We start from the raw sequence: 24,075 nt of genomic DNA, 5'->3' as shown, positions 1-24,075 counted from the left end.
AACCAACACCATCAAGAACAGAACAATTCACTTTTGCTGCATTTGCCTACAAAATAAATTAATAAAAAATATTTTTTAAGAGTACCCAATTCCTTTTTTTCCAATTAAGGGTCAATTTAGCGTGGCCAATCCATCTACCCTGCACATCTTTGGGTTGTGGGGGTGAGATTCACGCATACACAGGGAGGACGTGCAAACTCTACACAGTGACCCGCGGCCGGGATCGAACCTGGATCCTCGGTGCCGTGAGGCAGTAGCGCTAACCACTGTGCCACCCTCCAAAATAACTTCAATGGGCATCATACTGATCTTGTCCATGCTGGTGAAGGTTCAACCATATTCTCCCCAGTGGGAGCTCAGTTTGTGCAATGTGGAAATTATGTGAATATCATTGATGGAGCGGAGTGCTGTGTTTTCTTTGGTAGGTCCACTAATTTATTTTTAAATGGATTTTTATTTAAAATGCATTTCACCCCGCTTTCTTGTTGACTCATGCTGGAGTACGACTGCTTTCAAACAACTTAAGTCAACATAGTACAGTTCACAGTGGGAGAACAGGGCCTTTATTGGATGTATGGCTCAGCATCACATCAGGTGATGCACTGAACAACCAAAGCACACATTTATTTGGCACTTTTGTAGTAATATGGCCCAATGCGCTTTCGCAGGAAAGTAAATCGGTTGAAATTTGAACCATCAGAAGTTGCCTTACAAATTCCATCCAAATGTTAAGGCTAAAAAACACACCTTAAAGTTCAAAATAAGGTCATTTTGTGAGGTCTATTGTTCTTTGTTACTTGGTGCAGTTAACTAACTCTCAAGATATTTTTTTCAACCCGCTTCCATTTGCCAATGTCTTTGGTACCATAGGACTGGGTTACGGCTCAATCCTCTGTACACCTTTATGATGTTGACTGCACGATGTGCCGACAGTGAGTTGTCAGAGAAGATGGAGAACACCCGTCGGAAGAAATTTCACCTCCACAAATAAACTTTCTTCAAAGCTCAGCGGGAGCTCACCTTGAATGATGTCAAGGTCAGATGCCTGGCCTCGTGTTGGGTAAAAGGTCAGTGCAGCCCCAAGCCAATTCCAACATAGTCCCACCTCCAACTCTTGAACTCTGCTGCAGTTTTGATCGTCCACCTCCTCACAACGTTCCCACATGACTATTAATCCAGGTGCAAGTCTTATTGAAGTTCAGGTTGGATCAGGAGTTGTTCCATCAAATATTAACTGAAATAGCCCCAGGAGGAAAGACTTGCATTTATATAGAACCTTTCACGACCTCAGAATGCCCAAGGCGTGATGCAGCCAGTGACGTACTTTTGAAAGTGGAGTCACTTTCGAAATGTAGAAAATATACTGAAATAGGTCCAAGTTACTAAACCGTAAGTCACCAATCATTTCTGTTGTAGTGAAATAAAATGGTTTATTGACTTAAAAAAAATAATAAATAGTACATTACTTGAACAGCACTGGAAAAGAACTGGAATTAACAATATATGTAATGTAATAACAATCTTCTCAAAGCATAATTCTGTCAGTTGAGTTACAATAAATATTTTTAAAGCACTTTAACTTATTATGTGGCAGGTTGTTTTAACTATACTGGGCTGGCAATGGGTTTGTATCTCAGTGACTGTATCCTGTAATACCAATTGTCCAGTGATTTAGAAACATTGTACCAATGGTGGTCCCAATAACTTGACTACTTTCGCTGAAATTTGGCCACAGTACCAGAGGAAGTGAGCATTCAGTTGCTGCAGAGAACAAGGTTATTGGTGTCCCCCAGGCCATTCTGAGTAGGTTACAGCTGCGGCTCCACAGAAACAATACTCAACAGAGGGCAGCATGGTGGCACAGTGGTTAGCATTGCTGCCTCACGGCACCGAGGTCCCAGGTTTGATCCCGGCTCTGGGTCGCTGTCCATGTGGAGTTTGCACATCCTCCCCGTGTTTGCGTGGGTTTCGCCACCACAACCCAAAGATGTGCAGGGTAGGTGGATTGGCCACGCTAAATTGGCCCTTAATTGGAAAAAATGAATTGGGTTCTCTAAATTTATTTAAAAAAACAATACTCAACAGATTGGCATGCCGGATTTGAGCCAGCGTCACATCAGAGGGAGGTCTTTGACCCCTGCTGCACTTCTACAGTGTGATGTGTTCCATTTTATGCTTGGTTATTCCCTGCGCCAGAAATTCAGTGCCCGTCTGAACAGCGCAGGGACAAATTTCATTATTCGTTGAACCAAGTGAATTGTTGAACACAAAATATTTTTAAAAACACCCCCATCCTGTATGATGATAGTCACAACATGGTCAAGAAAACAACCTTGTGGATCTTCTGAATGGGACTTCCAGATTCCATAGTTAAAAGGACACAGTTTGGGGAGGGGTGGAAATGTGTTGACAAAACTATTTTGTTCGTAGAAAGACATCAGCTAAAAGAGCTGTGGGTCAGGTTTATCATGGTGGTTGCCTTGGATTGTATATTAAAGACCAATAGTTTGTAAGATACATTCCCAAGAAGGTGCTGCCCTTTAATAAGTTACAATATTTAAAATAGTTACTGTCAAACCAATGGTGGGTTATATCAATGGTCAGAGTAAACAGCATCAGGGCACTATCAATACTCCTGTACTGAAAAAGGGTAATTAATCAACTGATCAGTCAACCGGAATATGACAAAACATTGCTTAAACTCATATTGTCAAACTAATCTCACCAAAGGAGCACTTTTCATTGCATCAGTGAAGGTTAAGAGGAGAATGGGCTCTAACTTATGTGGAGTTTGATCAGATCAATAAAGAAAAAGATATTCTCACAGCTGCTGAATTGGCCAAAAGAATAAAGGCAGAGGTTTTGAAGTTCAGAGGTGGGAATAGAAATAGAAAGCGATGGAAGCAGGATCTATAATCCCTTGGCCATGGAAAAGGATAAATACTTGGAAAATAGAAGTTATAAAGAATACTGGGAATGAACAAAGGCATGAGACCAAATGGACACATTTGGCAGTTTTATTGGTCCCATGCTAGATCCTCTGTACAAACTTGTGTTAGTCTCAACCCCCACCTCTTGCAACTACCAGGCTATTTCATGCAGATTATGGTCTAAATGTTTACTCCTGTCCACATGATGATAGCTGGCAAGTGTGGACTTATAGACAGAAAAGAAACGTACATATTTTTGTTCCCAGCTGCCTGGAGTTTTAAGTACAAAACAGGATGATTAGGATTCAGATGACAAGTGTTATCCCAAAGAAAAAAAGTCATTCACTGTTCCCACAACCTGGGTGGAAACACAGTACAGTTAAAAACATGTTTTGGCACAAACCCAGTGCGAATGTCATTTTTTAAATGCTAGTTTCTAGTGATGCATCCAGCATCATCTCCACAGCAGATCACTCCACACCCCCTTAGTCACAGTTAATTCCAAGAGCGAATAAAATGGAGAACACACTTCTCCACTGAGCAAAGTGGCGCGGCCACATGACGAGGTTCGAATGGTTACTACATCTAGACTATGTGGTTGAGAACCTCAGGAACCATTCATTTACGTGGATTTATATCTGGAATCAGTAGAATTGTGGAATAGTCTATAAAATAGCTCAAAAGGCTATTGGACGCTCTAGCAATTGGTCTGTAAGTTTCTTTGGAATGATGGTCAAGATGGGCGAAATGGCCTCCCTGATCCATACCCAACTTTTGTGATCACAAGCCGTATTTGTCCCAGGTTTCTGCTCCAAATTCACCTATGAATTGATCACCAAAGGCGAGGCAGTTTCTGAACGATTGTCAGGTACTGATTATTATAGCTATAATGGGTGTTAAGTCTCACATACCTCAGATACTCAAACTCTGTACACAGCATCACAGATTTACTCTGACATGTCCCAGCTACAGATGCTGCCAATTTGGGAAATCTCTTCCAGTCACAATGAGCTGGCCACCCTACAACAAAATCCCGAACGGCACTGGCATCAATATCTGCATGATCAACTGTTCATCTTGGAGGCAATATCATGGGAGAAAATGCCAAACGTGACTGCACGCAGACACATGTCTGCGCAGACAGAGACATATATAATAAAAGAACATGTATTTATAGAAACCTTTCACAATCTCATGACATCTCAAAGCACTTTACAGTCAATGAAGTACTTTTCGAAGTCTTGTCACTTTTGCAATATAGAGGACATGCTAGCCTATTTGTGCACAGCTAACTCTCCCACAGAGCAATGTGATAATGACCAGATTATCTGTTTTAGCAATGTTGGTTGAGGAATAAATGTTGACCAGGATGCACACAGACAGATATATAGATGCAGATACACACAGGCACATGCTCATAGCTATAAGCTTGAAAAAAGTCTCCATGCTGTGTTTTGTTCTCAGACTATTTTGTGCATTGTTAATGGTCCCTTCAAATCTATAATATATATATATATATCTTGTCTCCATATCAAATTAAATGCTTCATTTTGTTAGTACTTTCTGATCAGTTTGATAAGTGACTAAACTTCTTGACTGATGAGTTGAGGGTTGGGAAACAAAAAGGTTGAGATACAGGGTATGTTTGGGGACGGGTTACTTCCTTGCTAATAGCTCAATTTTTTAGTGTATGGTTGACCAATCGCCTTGCTTTCTTGATCGGGTGAGTTGGGATCATTTCTATTTGGCACTTGCTACATGGGATAGGTTCAGAACAGATCTAGCTGCTCAAAACAGGGCATCCATGAGGTCTTGTGGGCCATCATTGGCAGAGCTGCATTCAACCGCAACCTGTAATCTCGTGGCATAGCCCACACTCAACCACAGTACAGAAGGCAGCCATTCAGCCCATCATGTTGTGATGGCTCTTTGAAGGCACAATTCACCTAGTGCTACGCGCCCACCTTCTCACTATAGCCATGCACATTCTTCCTTTTCAAATAATAATTCAATTCAGTCTGAAATGTCTCCATTAAACCTGCCTCCACCATACACCCAGGCAGGGATTCCACATCCTAATCACTCACAGTGCCAACCTGGTGAAGCTACAACACAGGACTACTTGCATGCCAAACAGTGGTCACAGCATTTAAAAGAAAGAGGAAAGCTATCCACAACCAATGAATCAGATGAAAGCTCTGCAGTCCTGCCACACAAATTGTGAATGGTGTGGCCGATGAAACAACGGACGGGAAAAGGAGCTCACACTACTATGAGGCAGCACCGTACCTCAAGTGTAAAACAAAAGATGGAAACATTTGCAACACTTATTCAGCCAGAAGTGACAAGTCGATGGCATGTCTCGGCCTCCTCCTGAACTGCCTAGAATCATGGATGCCAGTCCTTTGCTGTTTGGATTCAATCCTCATATCCCCCCAAAATTGTTAAAAGCCACTGGATGCAGCAAAGGCTCTGGGCTGATAACATCCCAGCTGTAGTACTGGGAACTTGTACTCCAGAGCGAGTGTACCCCTAAGCCAAGCTGTTCGAATACAGAAAAAACACTAGCATCTACCTGATGGACCAATGTGCAAAATTGCCCAGATCTGTTCACAAAAAGGACAAATAAATTACCGTTTCATCAGTCTACTCAGCAAAGTGATGGAAGGTGTCATCGACATTGCTATTAAGTGGCACATACAGAGCAATAACCTGCTCACCGATGCTCATCTTGGATTTCATCAGAGGCACTCAGCTCCTGACATCATTATGGCCTTGGTTCAAACATGAACAAAAGAGCTAAACTCGAAACGTGAGGCAAGAGTGACTGCCCTTCACATCAAGGCAGCTGAGTGCGGTATCAAGGAGCCCGAGCAAAACTGGAGTCAATGGTTGGGGTCATGCCGAGCACAAAGGAAGGTGGCTATGGTCAATCCTCCAAGGACATTGCTGCAACAGTTCCTCGGGGTAGTGGCCTTGGCCAAACCATCTTCAGCTGCTTCATCACCGACCTTCTCTTCATCATAAGGTCAGATGTGGGGATCTTCACTGACGATTGCATAGTGTTCAATGCCATTTGCGAATCCTCAGCTAAGTTCTGGTCAACATTCAGACTTAGATTGATAAATAGCAAGTAACATTTGTGCCACACAAGTGCTCGGTGCCAACTTCCTCCAGCAAGAATCTAATCACCTCCACTAAAAGTTCAAAGTAATTTCTAAATCTCCAACCATCAACATCCTGGGGGATACCATTGACCAGAAACTGAACTGTGCTCCGAGAGCAGGCCAGAGGCTGGGAACTCTGCAGCGAGTCACTCACCTCCTGAATCCCAAAAGCCTGTCCACCATCTGCAAGGCACAAGTCAGGAATGTGATGGAATGCACTCCACATAGCTGGGATGAGGGTGGCTCCAACAACACTCAAGAAGCTGAATACCACCCAGGACAAAGCAGCTTGTTTGATCAGCACCCTATCCACCACATTAAACAGTCACTTCTTCCACAGCTACTGCACAGTAGCAGCAGTGTACACCATTGCAGCAATGTATCTTCTAAATGTGTGACCTCTACTACTGAGTACAAGGGTAGCAGACCCATGGGAACACCACCACCTTCAGGTTCACCCCAAGCCACACACCATGGACTTGGAACTGTATCACTGGGTTAAAATTCTGGAACGCTCTTCCTAACCACACGGTAGGTGTTCTTACACCAGATGAACTGCAGCGGCTCACCACAACCTTCTCAAGACCGTCTAGAAACAGCCAACAAATGCTGGCTTTGCCAGCAATGCTCACGTTCCATGAACACCTGATGGGACAGAGAGTGTATATTCCACATAGGATAGTGGAACTTAAGGATTCCTCACTAATTCAGTTGGAAACATGAGGATGATAAGTTTGTGTGTTGGGCAGACACCTGCTGATTTAACACAAATGACTAGAATCATAGAATTCACAGTGCAGAAGGAGTTCATTCGGTCCATCGCGTCTGCACCGGCTCTTGGAAAGAGCACCCCATTTAAGCCCACACCTTCACCCTATGCCCGTAACTCAGTAACCCCACCTAATCCAAGGGCATTTTAGCGTGGCCAATCCACACACGTTTGGACTGTGGGAGGAAACCGGAGCACCCGGAGGAAACCCACGCAGACATAGAACATAACAGCGCAGTACAGGCCCTTCGGCCCTTGATTTTGCGCCGACCTGTGAAACCACTCTAAAACCCATCTACATTATTCCCTTATCGTCCATATGTCTATCCAATGACCATTTAAATACCCTTCGTGTTGGCGAGTCCACTACTATTGCAGGCAGGGCATTCCACGCCCTTACTACTCTCGGTGTAAACAACCCACCTCTGACATCTGTCTTATATCTATCTCCCCTCAATTTAAAGCTATGTCCCCTCGTGCTAGACATCACCATCCGAGGAAAAAGGCTCTCACTGTCCACCCCATCCAATCCTCTGATCATCAGACACGGGGAGAACTCCGCACAGACAGTGACCCAAGACGGGAATTGAACCTGGGACACTGGAGCTGTGAAGCAACTGTGCTAACCACTGCTACCGTGCTGCCCCTAGCTTGTGTCTGCCATGGAACTCTTCAGAGCAACACACAACACCTTTGGCAAGAGTACCCTTGTTTAATCTTACATCCTGATCATAATCAGTTGAGTTGTCAGCTCTTCTAATTCAACCTGATGTTTCTCAGCTGGAGTGTTTTCACCTTTACACTGTCTCCTTTATTTGGAACCATTAACAGCTCAAGTGTGAAAGTGAATTACTCAGCTATGCTTGGAAAGCAAATCTGAAGAATTCTTCACACCATACAGCACTTATTGTAGCCATCTCATAAATAATTCTTAATACATTGTTTGAGAGAAGTGGTAAATCCTTCATAGCTTGTCCAGGCATTTCCTTCTGGGCTAGGAGCTGGGTCAGATTCAACTGGCAGCTGGATAGGTTTCAAATATTTCAACAAAACCGGCACAAATTTAGCATAATTCTCTTAACAGATTATAACCTGCGATGTTAACAAGCAAATAGCCTAATAATAAAAAACATTCCAACAGAGTCACATCATTATATATACCATATAGTATTCTGGGCTTTATTAATAGGGGCATAGAGTACAAGAGCAAGGAGGTGATACTGAATTTATACAAGACACTAGTTAGATCTCAGCTGGAATATTGTGCAATACAGCTGGAATACAGTTCTGGGCCACACTGCAGGAAGGATGTGAACACATTGGAGAGAGCGCAGAAAAGGTTTACAAGGATTGCTCCAGGGATGAGAAACTTCAGTTATTAGGTTAGATTGGAGAGGTCGGGACTGTTCTCCTTGAAGAGAGGACAGCTAAGAGGAGATTTGATAGAGATGTTCAAAAGCATGAGGGGGCTGGACAGAGTAGATAGGGAAAGACTGTTCCCCCTTGTAAAAGGATCAAGAACGAGGGGGCACAGATTTAAGGTGATTTGCGACAGAAACAACAAAGGTTGAGATCTGGGACGCACGGCCTGGAAGTGTGGCAGAGCCAGCTGCAATTGATGCATTTAAGAGGGCGTTAGATGATTGCTCGACTGGAATACGGGAAAAAGACAGGGAATGGACGCCATAATGATGGAGAGCCGGTGCAGACGAGATTGGCCATTCCTTCTGCACCGCAACAATTCTGTGATTGCTCAAATGATTCAGGATAAAGTAACTGCAGCTCAGCCAATGAGGAAGGGTTTTTCTCCCCAGTTCGGTAACCATTTGTTTTATTCTCTTAAGCAGTCAGGTAACTGTTTCCACAAGCACATTCCACTCAAGGTTTCAACTTCTTGTTCGACAAATCGGGGCAGGAGTGGTGGGACCAAAAACTGATAATCCGAGGAGTACATAATGGTCCATTGCGCACAACTAATTGTCAGGTGGGTTTAGTATCACATATCCCTATCAATCCTTATTGATCACTATTATTAGCGAGGCCAAATCTGGACTTGGTTATTCTGAACTAAAACAGGATTTTTCGCTTCACTGTTTTTCCATACTGTAAAACCCATGCAATGAGACTTTTTACAAGGTGAGCGTGATGATTTCGCAAGTTGCTCTCAGCATTCTAGTAGCGGATGTACATTCTATTTCCGAATTGCTTCTTTTTGGAAGCTAAATTTTGCAAAACCTTTCTGTTTAAATTTCAAGAGAAGTAGGTACTATATCATGAGGTCAGTTTCCGAGTTTCACTGTCCACACAGTAACAATGAGGCAGCTAGTTATTGCATTTCCTTCACACGGATGCTGAACAGGAAGGACCAAATTGGCAAAACTCAATTTTGTTAGAGAAAAAAAGGCATCGCAACTCAAGACGGAAACATTTGGAATAGATTGAAGAGTTAAATACTGTGTGGCAGGAATTTCCAAGCTTTGGGGAGGGGGGGGGAGACTCGAGAGATTTAGGGACCCATGTACACAGGTGACTGAAGTTAAGGGTCAGATACAAAAAATATATCAAAAAGGCTAATGGAATGCCACATAAATGGGAAGAAACTTTCCTACAGCTATACAAAGGTCTGATTAGATCACATCTTTAATACTCCGTACAGTTCTAGGCCTTCTGCCCGAGATAGGAAATATTAGCCCTGGAAGGTTGAATTATGAGACGTGATTGCATGAACTAGGCTTGTATATCTTGGAATACTGAAAGTTAACGGGCGATTTAAGAGAGATTTCGAAAGACGTTCATAGGGTAGATGGGGATAAATGTTTTCAGCTGGTGGGGAGTCTAAGTCGAGATGCATAACTTTAAAGATCAGAGCTAGGCCATTCAGCAGGGAAATTAGGAAACATTTCTTCACATGGAAGGTAGTAGAAGAGCAAACCTCCTTTCCTATACAAGGCCGTCGACAATATCTCAATTAATAACTTTAAGTCTGAGATTGATAGATTTTTGCTGGCCAATGATATCAAGGGAAATGGATGGAATTAGGATACAAATAAGCCATGACCTCATTGTATGTCCGTCGACAGTTAATATGTTGAGGACAGGTTTGAGGAGTAAAATAGCCCTTTATTTTTAACCTTTTTGCTTTTTGAAGTTCTTAAAGCTGAAACGGTCCTCACAATATTGCGCAACAATGCAAAAAAAATCTAAAATATTGTGCAGCAGGAATCTGAGCTGGGGACAAGTTTGCAACTTTTTTTCTCAAAACCAATGACTGATAATCCAACGAGTTCAAGTTCAATCAGAACTCAAGTTTCCAAAGCTTCATTTGCAAGACGGAAGCACAACTTCCGTCTTGGAATATTCTTGAATGAAAGAGCTACAAGAGGTTGGAGTGTTGGTAAGTACTGGTACAAGCCTGCACCTACACGGTTAGTGAGTGGTGAAACAGTCTGAGACAACTCTCCAAAGGACCCTTTTGCATGACACATATCCCGATTCGTTTCACATGGCCAAGAACGTCCGTGACATTGTCACGTTAAGGCAGAGAATGGTTTCTAATTATCTTGGCTTGTAGTTCACTTGGCTTATGGTGAAACAAATGTTACAATTCTGAAATTCATGCCAGTTACCGCCTTCAGGTCAGTCACCCTTCCAAGCCATCCATGAACCACGTGTGAAACCCCAATATAAAAAGTGATGGGAAAGGCCTGTAAGGTTGCAATGGCTTTTGCTAACACACAGGAAAACCAAACTTCTCAAAGTCAACAGTTTGTTCAATTGGGTTCATTCTTACCATATAAACTAATCAGCGAAAATTGGACAACAAACATAGAAGAAAATGTACTGAAAGGTGTAAAGTAACACAAGATAAAACGTTGGCAGCAAACATCAAATTGACAGACAGAGATTGGGTCAGCGTTATGACACCAACTCATTTAAAAGGTACTGTGTGGTAAGTGAAAGAAAGCACTTGTTATTTGTCTGAAACATTTGCACAGCGACAGCACTGAGCACTCCTACCCCACAGTGCTCCCACGGTGTAATTACCTTAAAACATGAGGAGCGTGCCACTTGCAGTCAGCTAATGATTATCCATGTGCAGGGTTGCATCAGCCTGAAGGGTTACGAGTACACGCCACACAGGATTGTCCATCTCACAAGGATCATTGCCGCCAGCTCCCCTCAGATAGAAGCACAAAGCGATCCAAGGTGTCACGGTTGCTGAGAGCAGTGATAATGCTCAAAGATACAGGAAAAAGCCATCCATAATAATGGATGTCACGAACTGTTAGAAAGTTGGCAGGATGCAGAAAATGATGACCCAATAGTATAAACTTATTCAAAATGCAGGACTTGCTCTGTGCACAGACACCATTAATGACATTAAGTCATGCCATACCACATTTATGATGTCACAGGAATTTCTGACAAGTGGCAAGCCGACGACACAGGCGGTTTGAGAGAAACCAGATCAGATGGCTAATTCAGCTCAATATCAATGGAGGATCTGTGTTAAGGGTTAACTGAAACAGTGACGAGCAAGAGGGTACTGCCCAGCTGTGTTACACTCCTCTGCTCTCAAGTGCATCTTGAAGGAAGCCTTTGGGAGAGAGGGTGAGTTGCAGATTTTCAAATCCAGACTGCAGGTTGGGTCCTCATTATGATCTTATTATTAATAATTAAACCAAACCCAAACAGGAGACAGAGAGAAAGGGACACCGAGTAGGAAAAAGGGAAGAAAACAAAGTTCCCCTGAGAGAAAGTTTAGCTTTGACTAATACTTTGGCTGTGTGAACGGTCCAGCCCCAACTAGGAATAAAAGACGAGAAGGCACAAAGAATCAACTCATCTCACAGGCACGGACATCAGTGATTAAAAAAAACACAGCTCGGCCGACAACATCTCACTCTCCAGCTCGTCTTGTGAATGGCGCTGCCGCGAGAACTGCCTCCGGGGTCGAGAGTCCGTGTGGCGTTCCAAATGGTCATCTTGGCCCGAGGTGACAGAAAGACAACTTGCTGCTAACCCCTCAGAGGATGCTTGAGGTAATTTTTTTTTTTTTTTTTTGCTTTTTTTTTGGAACGTCATAAACAAGTTTCTTTTTCGGACAAAGGAAGGAAGTCTGGTCCACAGACGACGCATTTACAGAATTTCAATTTGGAGCCACGCGGTGCCTAAAGATTGTGGTTTCAGTCTGCAAAAATTATCGCCTTCATTTCTCATTGGCCATTCGTGCCTCCTGTACCGTAGATTTTATTTCTAATGCTACATTATTGGAATAAATGAATTGTAACATATTTTCTTCAAGGAAAGTCTATATGCTCCATGAAGATGGCTACTGGTACGATGGCATTAAACCATTGTAAAATAAGTTCTATCCAAGTAGTTAAGGCTAGTACTAATTCTAGGATCTTGTACAATCGTAAAAGGTGGACGTCTACAGATGTACTAGGAGTATATTAGTAGAGCTCGTCTGCATGTGTGCAGAAATGATATATAATCTATGTGAGAGGGAAGGGGTGGGGAGGGGCAGATTCTCTTGTTAATGATTGACTGACAGTAGGTTTTGCCTCTGAGCATGCTCGATAATCGCTGTGTAACAGAAGTAGTACTGATCAGGAGTCTGGATGCTGAAGGCCCGTTGCGTTCGCATCCTTCGGACGGTTTGGTATATATTGAGAGTACCCACATGTTCCAGCTGAGAAAGGCATATATCCAGAGTACACAGAGTGCCTGGAGAGTAAAAGTAAGCAGCATTAATACAGGGACGGAACAGAACAAAACACATCTAACAAGCCAGATAGCTACTGCCATTTAATTTAGCAAATGTTAACATTTACACAGTGAATATAACTTCTACCAAATGAAACTTGAGAACAATCGACTGCACGGCAAGCTGCAGCAGTACATCTGTTTGAGTCACAACCTTTAATCTTTCAGTAAAATTAATGTGGACATTGCATTCTATCCCCAAAACTCATTATCTACCTGCCGAGTACCACACTCAAATCTGAATATTCTCCCATGATTACTGAATCCAGCATACCCAGAAGTAACAGAATATCTTGCTGAGGATAGTACGGTGAACATTTTTGAATTGATTTTCAAAAGGCATTTGACAAAATACCATATAATAGACTTATTAGCAAAAATGGGATTATAGGGATAGTGGCAGCATGTAAAGGTGGTGCAGAGACATAGAAACCTGTAGGTTCATGTGCGAAACCTTTGAATATGGCAAGACAAGTCATGATGTGCCTGGTTCCTTTATCATAGAGGTACAGAATACAAAAACAAGAGAGTCATGTTAAACTTTTTTAAAACACTGACTAGAGTGTTCAAGTCTGGGCACATACTTCAATAATCATGTCAATCAGTGCAGAACAATTAAGAACTGAAAAAAACCTCCCACAGACCTTTATCCCTGTGCTCTCAATGGATTCATTTGAGGAAAATCTGTTGAACTTTAACAAAGAAATTTATCTGACTATCGACTTGCACTAATTGTGGGCCTGATATGAACATTTCCTAGTGAAAGATTACTGAGGGAAACCTTACTAAATAGGAGACTTGATAGAATGATGCCAGGGATGAAGGATTTCAGTTAGGTAGAGAGGCTGGATGTGTTGGTGTTGTTCTCTTTAGAATAAGAAGGTGGAGGAGATTTGACAGAGGTGTTCAAAACTACGAAGCTAAATGCAAAATTCAATCACGTTATGATCACTGTTCCTTTACTATCAGGACACTATTCTGTCTCATTTTTGGGTCTAGAATAGACTCTTATTTCCAGGCTACTTTTGCCAAATTGATCTGTCCAATCGATATGTAGTTTAGAATCATTCATGATTATTGCAATAAGTTTCTTTTTTTAAAAATGCATTTTATTACAAACCTGTATCAACGCAGGTTACAGCGAACAAACACCCTGGGAAACATGCTTCCCAACAACCAACTATCCAGTCTGTACAGATTTTCCCCCTTTTTCACCCCCACCCCTCCCCTGCGACGAACAGCCCCTCAAACACGGTCACAAACACCCCCCACCTTTCCTCAAACCCCCCTGAAGAGCCCCTTAACTCATACTTTATCTTCTCTAATCGCAGGAAGTCGTACAGGTCACCCAACCAAGCCGCTACCCCGGTGGCGAAGCCGACCACCACTCCAGCAAAATCTGCCTCCCTGCAATCAGAATATCGGCCTTCCCCCTCTCCATGAGCTCCGGCTTCTCTGAAACCCCAAATATCGCCACCAAAGGATCCAGGTCCACCTCCTCCTCCACTATCATGGCTGAGACCGCGAACACTCCCGCCCAGAATCGTCCCAATTTTTCGCAACCCCAAAACATGTGCGTGTGATTCGCTGGCCCCTGCCCACACCTCTCACACTCATCGGGTACCCCCTGAAAGAACCCACTCATTCTCACCCAAGTCATATGGACCCTGTGCACCACCTTAAACTGTATCACGATTGCAGTACGTTTCTTACAAGAGTTGGACCTCACGGCCCCAATTGCTCCTCTGGCGACCCCACTGGGTCCATGATCCACAGTTCAGAACCCCTGTTATAATAATAGCGCACAACAGTCACATCCCAAAGTACAAAACGTATATAGCAGTCACATCCTCTACATCTCCACACACCAAACAGGGTTGATTGTTAACTGCCCTTTCAACTGGCCTGGCAAAGTCACTCAGTCCTTGGATGAGACCAGAACCGAGAGGTCCTATCACGCTAGATTGAAGAGGAGACTTCCAGTGGGGGCTATGAAGTGAGGAGCTGTACTCGAGGTGGCTCCCGCCCGGGGATTTGGTTTTTGGCCCTATTGACTCGTTTAATGGGTCGGTTTTTTTTGTTTTCAATTTAGAGTACCCGATTCATTTTTTCCCAATTAAGGGACAATTTAGCGTGGCCAATCCACCTAGCCTGCACATCTTTGGGTTGTGAGGGGCGAAATCCACGCAAACACGGGGAGAATGTGCAAAGTCCACACAGACAGTGACCCAGGGCCGGGATCGAACCTGGGACCTCGGCGCCGTGAGGCTGCAATGCTAATTACTGCGCTACCGTGCTGCCCTCAATGGGTGTTTGTTTAAGAAGAAAGTGGGTGATAGAATTAGATTCTGTCGAGTGATGTCTCATGGGTATAATACCAGGAATAAATCGGGCAAGGGATCTTTGTCCGATTCAGAAGTCTCTCCAGCCTCAGAAGGGGAGAAAATGGCGGAGGTCTCTGTGGCATCATTGCCACCTCAGAGGACGACCGAGAAGCTGGTGAAATTTCTGTTGGGGGAATTCAAGAAACAGTGACAAGTGGTTGCCGGTGATTTGAAAAAGGCAACTTGAGGGGGCCAGCACCTCTCCGTGCGACCTTGTACAGGTTGGATCAGCTGACAGAGGTGCAGGGGTCGACGGTTTAAGAGGAGACGCTCAATGATCACAGTGAGTGGATTGTCTTGTTGGAGGCAGAATTGGCATTGTTGGCCAGAGAGCGAAAGATGACAGAAATTAAGGATTGTTGTTTGCCGGAAGGCCTGGGAGGTACAAGCACCACGGACTATGTACCGAAGATGTTTGGGAAGTTGCTGGGGGAAGAGATCTTTTCAACCCCTCTGGAGTTGGGCCGGGTCCATCGATCGCTGAGACAGAAGCCCAGATCGCGGGAGTCACTGAGGGTGATGATTGTCCAGTTCCACAGGTACCTGAATAAGGAACGGGTCCTGAGATGAACAAAGGAAACTCAAAAGAGTGTAGATGGGAGAGCTATCCCATCCGAATATATCAAGAGGTCGGGGCAGAGTTGGCAAGAAGGCCAAGGCAGCCCTCTACAGAAGCAATGTGCGTTTTGGGATGGCGTACCCCGCCTGCCTTTGTGCTACTTTCAGAGGCAGAGATTATTTTGATGCGCCGGAGGAGGCGAATGACTTTGGGGGGGGGGGACTAAAGGCTTTGAGGACTATGATCCTTTTTGTTTGGACATTCTTGAGTTCTCCTGTAATTAAAAATATTGTTTTGGTTTTGTTGTATGTGGGTTGTAAAGTGGGGGAGGGCGAGTTGTTATAATGGAGTTTGCTGGTTTGGGGGGTATTTACGGTATTGTTGGAACTGTTGGGAGGGAGGAGATTGAGGTGTGGGTTTCTGTTTTCTTTCTATAATGTTTGATATTAAAGTTGGGTTTGGGGCCAGCACGATGATGCAGTGGTTAGCACTGCTGCCTCAGGGCACCGAGGTCCCAGGTTCGATCCCGGCTCTGGGTCACTGTCCGTGTGGAGTTTGCACATTATCCCCGTGTTTGCGTGAGCTTCGCCCCCACAACCGTAGGTGGATTGACCGCGGTAAAATTGCCCCTTAATCGGAAGAAATGAATTGGGTACTCTAAATCCATTTTAAAAAAAATTAAAGTTGGGCTTGGGTTGTGGGATTGTAATGCATACATAGTGTGGTAGGGTTTGTCTTTGTCGTGTCTTTTTTTCACCCTAGGTGGGGGTCGCCTGGTTAGCAGGTTTGCTAGTTAATGGAGTAGGGGAGATGGCTGCAGCTGGTTACCTATGAAGGGTGGGGGGAGGGTTTCTTGTGTTCCTTCTGGTAACAAGCTTAGGTTTTGGGTGGTTTGTTTTGTTGGGGGGAGGGGCTGAGTGGGAGGGAGGGTAGTTTGCTGACGGTGCAAGCTCCTTTGTTTTGGAACTGGTTTTGGGCAGCACGGTAGCACAAGTGGACAGCACTGTGGCTTCACAGCGCCAAGGTCCCAGGTTAGATTCCCCTGGGTCACCGTCTGTGCGGAGTCTGCACGTTCTCCGTGTTTGCGTGGGTTTCCTCCGGGTGCTCTGGTTTCCTCCCACAGTCCAAAGACGTGCAGGTTAGGTGGACTGCCATGATAAATTGCCCTTAGTGACCAAAAAGGTTAGGAGGGGTTATTGGATTACGGGGATAGGGTGGAAATGAGGGCTTAAGTGGGTCGGTGCAGACTCAATGGGCCGAATGGCCTCTTTCTCACTGTATGTTCTATGGTCGAATGGGGCTGATGGTGGCCACCTTGGGTGGACCTGGAGCTGAAACAGGTCACGGTCCCGCCTAACCAGTTAAAAGGTCCTTGAGTATTTGCCTATTTGGAAAGTTTGAGGGCTGTGTAATCTTTTTACAAGAGACCCATTTGAGGGTTAGGAATCAGACAAGACTGCAGAAGGGATGGGTTGGACAAGTGTTTCACTCTAGTTTTGATGCCAGGACACGGGGGACTGCGGTGGAGTGGAATTCTCTCCACTTGCCTGGATGAATGCAGTTTCGTCAAAACTCGAGAAGCTCAAAACTACCCAGGATAAAGCAGCCCACTTGAGTGGCACCCTATCTATAAGCATTCACTCTTTCCATCACTGATGAACAGTGCCAACAGCGTATACCGACTACAGGGTGTACTGCAAGAACTCACCAAGACAGCACCTTCAAAATCCATGACTGCTGCCAAATAGTAATACAGGAGCTGCAGACACATGGAAATGCCACCACCTTGAAGTTCCCTTCAAGCCACCCACCATTTTGACTCAGAAAGGCCATCATCATTGCCCATCCCTAGTTGCCCTTCAGAAGGTGGTAGTGAGCTGCCTTCTTGAACCGTTACAGTCTAAGGTGTAGGTACAACAGAGCTGTTAGGAGGGAGTTCCAGGATTTTGACCCAGCAACAGTGAAGGGATGGCCGATATATTTCCAAGTCGAGGTGGTGAGTGACTTGGAGGGAAACCTCCAGGTGGTGGGGTTCCCAGGTATCTGATGTTCTTGTCCTTCGAGATGGCAGTGGTCGTGGGTTTGGAATGTGCTGCCCGAGGAAATTTGGTGAGTTCCTGCAGTGCCTCTTGTGGATGGTTCACACTGCTGCCACTGTGGTGGCGGGTTTGATTGTTTGTGGATGGGATACCAATCAAGCGGGGCTGCTTTGTCCTGGATGGTACCAAGCTTTTTGAGTGTTGTTGGAGTTGCACTCATCCAGGTAAGTGAAGAGTATTCCATCACACTCCTGACTTGTGCCTTGTAGATGGTGGATGGGCTTTGGGGGGTCAGGAGGGGCATTACTCGGTGTAGGATTCCTAGCCTTTGACCTGCTCTGCTAGCCACAATATTAATGTGGCTAGTCCAGTTCAGTTTCTGATCAATGGTAACTTCCCAGGATGTTGATTGTGGGGGATTCAGCGATGGTAAAGCCATTGAACGGCAAGCGGCGATGATTAGATCCTTTCTTGTAGGAGATGGTCAGTGCCTGACACTTGTGTGGCGCTAATTTATCTGAGTAGTCGCAAATGGGACTGAACATTGTGCAGCATCAGTGAATATCCCCACTTCTGACCTTATGATGGAAGGGAGGTCATTGATGAAGCGGCTGAAGATGGTTAGGTCTGGGACACTACCCTGAGGAACTCCTGCAATGATGTCCTGGAGCTGAGATGATTGACCTCCAACCACTACAATCATCTTCCTTTGTGCCAGGTAAGGTGCCAACCTCCAATTCACATTGACTCCAGTTTTGCTCGGGCTCCCTTATGCCATACTCTTTCAAATGCTGCGTTGATGTCAAGGGCAGTCACTCTCACCTCAGCTCTGGCTGTAATGAGGTCAGGAGCTGAGTGATCCTGGTAGAACCCAAACTGAACGTCCGTGAGCAGGTTATTGCTGAGTAAGTGTCACTTGATAGCACTGTTGATGACACCGTCCATCACTTTTCTGATGATGGAGAGTGTTGTGTTCTGTGACCTTGCCGTTGCAATGATGCACACAGACCTGCTGGTGACTTAACTAGAATGATGATTTATTGATCAACACATGGAAAGATAACAAACAGAATTCTATGCAGACTAGGTTACTATTTGAGTTTTGTGAACTCTCCTGGAACTACCCAACATGCGACTGTCCTGTTGTACGCCTTACTACCAACTGGGAATAGTCGGATGTCACATGAACGATGTCTGACGCCATCAGCTGGTTGGAGGTCGCATTCCCAACTATGTACAATGTCATTCACAGGCATATTACCACAGAGAATAGATTGATGCGGCGGTAATTGGCTGGTTAGATTTGTCTTGTTTCTTGCGTACAGGACACACCTGGGCAATTTTCCACATTGCCGTGTAGATGCCAGTGGTTGTAGCTGTTATGGAACAGCTTGGCTAGGGGTGCAGCAAGTTCTGGGGCACACGTCTTTGCAGAATCCAGTGCCGTCAGCCATTTCTTGATGTCACATGAGTGAATCATATTGGCTAAAGGCTGACATCTGTGAAGCTGGGGACCTCCGGAGGAGACTGAGATAGATCAACCACTCAGCACTTCTGACTGATTGTTGCGAATGCTTCAGCTTTGTCTTTTGCACAGATGTGCTGGGCTCCTCCATCATTAATGATGGGGCTGCTTGTGAGGCCTTCTCCTCCAGTAAGTTGTTTAATTGTTCACCACCATTCATGGCTGGATGTGGCAGGACTGCAGAGTTTAGATCTGATGCGTTCGTTGTGGAATCGCTTAGCTCTATCCATCACTTGCTGCTTATGTTGTTTGGCATACAAGTAGTCTTGTGTGGTAACTTCATCCTGTTCACACCTCATTTTTCGGTATGCCTGATGTAACTCCTGACATGCCCTTCTGCATTCTCCATTGATCCAGGGTTGATCCCCTGGCTTGGTGGTAATTATAGAGTGGAGGATATGCCGGGCCATGAGGTTGCAGTTTGTGGTTGAATACAATTCTATTGTTGCTGCTGATGGCCCACTACGCCTCATGGATACTCAGTCTTGAGTTGCTAGATCTGTTCAAAGTCTATCCCATTTAGCACGGGGCCAGTGCCACACAACACGATGGAGGGTACCCTCAATGTGAAGATGGAACTTTATCGCCAGAAGGACTGGGCGATGGTCACTTCTACCGATACGGTCATAGACAGATCTATCTGCAGCAGGCAGGCTGGTGAGGATGAGCTGAAGTGTGTTTTCCCCTCTTGTTGGTTCCCTCACCACCTGCTGCAGCCCCAGTCTAGCAGCTACGTCCTTTAGGAGCCGGCCAGCTCGGTACGACCGAGCCACTCTTGGTGATGGACATTGAAGTTCCCCACCCAGAGTATATTCTGCTTCTTTGCCACCCTCAGTGCTTCCTCCAAGCAGTGTAGAACATGGAGGAGTACTGATTCATCAGTTGATGGTGAACAGCACATGGTAATCAACAGGAGGTTTCCTTGCCCATGTTCAACCTGAAGCCATGAGACTTCATGGGACCCAGAGTCGATGTTGAAGACTCTCAGGGCAACTCCCTCCTGACTGTATACCACTGTGCCGCCACCTCTGCTAGGTCTGTCCTGCTGGTGAGACAGGACATACCCAGGGATGGTGATAGTGGTGTCTGGGACATTGTCTGGAAGGTATGATTCTGTGAAAGACATAAAGCACTTTACACACATTGGTTGAGTATCAGGTCAGCTGCACCCTCTGTTCCAAGGCTAACATCATTTTGACTAAACGGTCGTGAAGCCAAAATCAGCTTTGCTTCCAAAACATTCGGGCTTTATAAGCAAAGGTGCACAAAGTGTGCGTTAGCCTTTGCCAATCGATGCAGTTAACGATCTGCAGATTTGCCACAAGGTGGCACCAAAGAGCAAAGCAGCAGCATGTTTCTGTCTCCTCTATATCGGAGAGATCAAACGCAGACTGGGTGATCGCTTTGCTGAGCATCTTCGGTCTGTGCGCATTCAGGACCCTGACCTTCCTGATGCTTGCCATTTTAACCAAAGACCCTGCGCCCATGCCCACATATCTGTTCTTGGCCTGCTGCAATGTTCCAGTGAAGCTCAACGCAAACTGGAGGAACAACATCTCATCTTCCGGTTAGGCACGCTACAGCCTTCCGGTTTCAACATCGAATTCAACAACTTCAGATGAAATGAAATGAATGAAAAAATGAAAATTGCTTATTGTCACAAGTAGGTTTCAATGAAGTTACTGTGAAAAGCCCCTAGTCGCCACATTCCGGCGCCTGTTCGGGGAGGCTGGTACGGGAATTGAACCGTGCTGCTGGCCTGCTTTAAAAGCCAGCGATTTAGCCCAGTGTGCTAAACCAGCAGATGATCAGCTCGGCCCCACCTCGACCCATTTGGTTTCATCCCATTTCATTTTAACTGTCTTTTACCATTTCTTTCTTTCTTAATATATATTTAATTCCCCCCCCCCAATCTTACCTTTCCTTCACCTTTCTCCTCTTTGCTTCCCCCTTCCCGTCCCCTCACATCTACAGTTCATCCTCTGATGTTAGTTTCCCTGCTGTTTGACCTTTCACATCTTTTGTTCTCTCTGGGGACTGCCATGAGCACTCTTTCCCCTTGGTTTCTGTGGCCATTAGCACCCAGTTTCCCTGAGTTTTTGTGGCTATGACTCATTTTTCATTCTCACTCCATAGTATAAATATTTCTCTGTCTTTCGCTTTGACAAAGAGTCATCGGACTTGAAACGTTAGCTTTTTTCTCTCCCTACAGATGCTGCTGAGATTTTCCAGCATTTTCTCTTTCTCCTCAGCACGTTTCTGTGCTGTTCATGATGCAGTCTGTCAGAGTGGATTAGGAACAAAACCATGGTCATGGTGCAACTGGAACAACCTGCATTTATTACCCATCCCTCAACATCCCTGAGAAGTGGCAAGTCATCATCTTGAACCATTGCAGTCAGGTAGTGTAGGTGCACTCACAGTGCTGTTATGGAGAGTTGTAGAACTCTACCCCATCGATGAAGACAAAACGGTGACATAGTTCCAAGTCAAGATGGCCTGCAACCTGGAAGGGAATATACAGGTGGTGCTGTTTCCCTGCACTTGCCCTTCCAGTTGGTAGAGTTTGGCGGTAAGGTGCTGTCAAGAGGGTTCACACTACAGCTGTTGCTGAATGAAGGTGGCAGATGGGGTACCAATCAAACGGCCTGCTTTGTCCTGGATGGAATGTTATTGGAGCCGCACTCATGCAGGCAAATGGGGGGTATTCCATCACACTCCCGACTTGTGCCCTGCAGTTGGTGGACAGAATTTGCAGGAGTCAGGAGTTTGAGTTACACGCTGCAGAATATCCAGCTTTTGACCTCCTCTTGTAGCCACAGTTTTTAGTTGCAGTTATCAGAAAGTGGTCGGGTGTGGGCTGGAGGCGGTGGGTGGGTGGGTGGATGGTGGGCGGCGACGACGCTAGATCAGGACGACCAGACTGGTGCAGAGCAGATGAACTATATGATCCTTGAGTTAAAAAAGGCCCCGTCTTCTGGCGATGTCATGTAAGCGGAGGTCACGCGTGGGGAAGCTCCGATCCGAAATGTTTCTTTTCCAACGCTAATAGCCCGTTCCCAGGGGCGTTTTTTGAATTATTTGATTTCGTAAAACTGTACATAGGGTGCGATGTCCAAGGTCGAGAAGAAGAACGGCGGAAAGAAGGGGTTTGTTGAAGGAAGGCAGTTGTTTCCAAACGGGAGGAGGTTGCTGAATGTGGTCCTCTCTCCAGCAGAGGGAAGGGAGATGGACGTGGTGGTGGCTCTGGATGCAGAAAAGGCATTCGACCGCGTAGAATGGTGTTATCTGATGGCAGTATTGGAGAGGTTTGGGATCAGGCCAAAGTTTGGGGCATGGGTGCTTCAACTATATAAGGAACCCAAAGTTGTGTGCATACGAATAATTAGAATTTGGGATATTTCGCATTGCATCAGAGTACGAGGCAGGGGTGCCCCATGTCACCCCCTTTGTTTGCATTGGCTATAGAACAAATGTATAGAACCGCTGGCTATATATGGGCAGCATGGTAGCAGACTGGTTAGCACTGTTGCTTCACAGTGCCAGAGTCCCAGGTTTGATTCCCGGCTTGGGCCACTGTCTGTGCGGAGTCGGCACGTTCTCCCCGTGTCTGTGTGGGTTTCTTCTCCGGTTTCCTCCCACAGGTCCCGAAAGACGTGCTGTTAGGTAATTTGGACATTCTGAATTCTCCCTCTGTGTACCCAAACAGGCACCGGAATGTGGCGACTAGGGCAGTGTTAATGTAAGCCTACTTGTGACAATAAAGATCATTATAAAACCCTTGGCCATTGCTCTAAGGAGCTCGGGGTTGTGGAAGGGGATAGTGAGGGGTGGGGTAGAACATAGGATGTCCCTATATGCAGATGACCTGCTCCTATACATTCCAGATCTGAAGGTATCGATGGGGGTACAATAGAGCTGCTCCAGAGGTTTGAGAAGTTCTCCAGGTACAGGTTAAACCTAGGGAAAAGTGAGGTTTTCATGATCTCCCTGCTGGGAATAGGGTGGGAGGGTTGCCATTTCGCTTGGCGACGTCTCACTTTAAGTATCTTGGGGGTGCAGGTGGCTCGGGGGTGGGCAGGGCTCCGGAAGTTTAATTTTACCAGTTTGGTGGGGAGGGTGAAGGCTGATTTGGCAAGGTGGGATAATCTCCCTTTGCCTTTGGCAGGCTGGGTGCAGGCTGTCAAAATGAATGTGCTGCCGTGGTTCCTGTTTCTGTGTCCGTCGGTCTTTCCTCCTAAACTGTTCTTCAAGGGGCTGGATAAGTTGATCTCCTCATACATTTGGGGGGGAGAAGGTCCCCAGGATTAGAACGGTGATATTACAGAGGGGATGGTGAAAGTGGGGGACTAGGCCTCCCAAACCTGTTTTACTATTATTCGGCGGCAAATGCTGAGCAGGTGAGAGGATGGTGTAAGGAGGAGTGAGCTCTGTGGTTAAGGATGGAGACGGACTCTTGTAGGGGGTCAGGGTTGCGGGCGTTGGCAACGGCACCGTTCCCGATGGCCCCAGGAAAGTATTTGGGGAGTCAGGTGGTGGTGGCCACACTGAGGATTTGGAGACAGTTTAGGCTACATTTTAAATGGAGGGCGGGGGCAGGGGGGGGGATGGCGATTAGGGGGAATCACGTGTACGGGCCAAGAAGGATGGATGCGAGGTTTGTAGGTGGGGAAGAGAAGGATATCAGTGTAATGAAGGATTTGTTTCTTGGGGGACGATTTGCGATGAGAAGAGTTGGGAGAAATATATGAATTGACACAGAAAGAAGGGTTTAGGTATATGCAGGTACGGGACTTCGCAAGGGAGGTGTTCCTGGCCTTCCTGGTTGCTCTGGCTCCTTCGTTGTTGGAGGAAGTGTTGTCAGCGGGGGTACTCGAGAAGAGAGTCATCTCGGCGATTTACGGGAGGATCCTGGAGGAGGAGAAGATATCCA

General features: G+C 45.6%; 1 protein-coding gene across 4 annotated transcripts in view; it reads right to left on the bottom strand.

The window, feature by feature from the left end:
• Window positions 1-535: 535 nt before the first annotated feature.
• ptpn9a (protein tyrosine phosphatase non-receptor type 9a) overlaps window positions 536-24,075 on the bottom strand; it is a 278,081-nt gene continuing 254,541 nt past the window's right edge. For all 4 annotated transcript variants that reach the window (XM_072493042.1, XM_072493040.1, XM_072493041.1 and 1 more), the window contains one exon: window positions 536-12,596. In XM_072493042.1, the coding sequence (XP_072349143.1) occupies window positions 12,406-12,596 (191 nt within the window). In that variant the 3' untranslated portion in view covers window positions 536-12,405. The remainder of the gene's footprint in view (window positions 12,597-24,075) is intronic.

The sequence above is a fragment of the Scyliorhinus torazame genome, chromosome 30 (assembly GCF_047496885.1).
Source record: "Scyliorhinus torazame isolate Kashiwa2021f chromosome 30, sScyTor2.1, whole genome shotgun sequence".
Taxonomy (NCBI): domain Eukaryota; kingdom Metazoa; phylum Chordata; class Chondrichthyes; order Carcharhiniformes; family Scyliorhinidae; genus Scyliorhinus; species Scyliorhinus torazame.
Note: the sequence above shows the minus strand (reverse complement) of the source record. Positions and strands in the feature narration are given on the sequence as shown.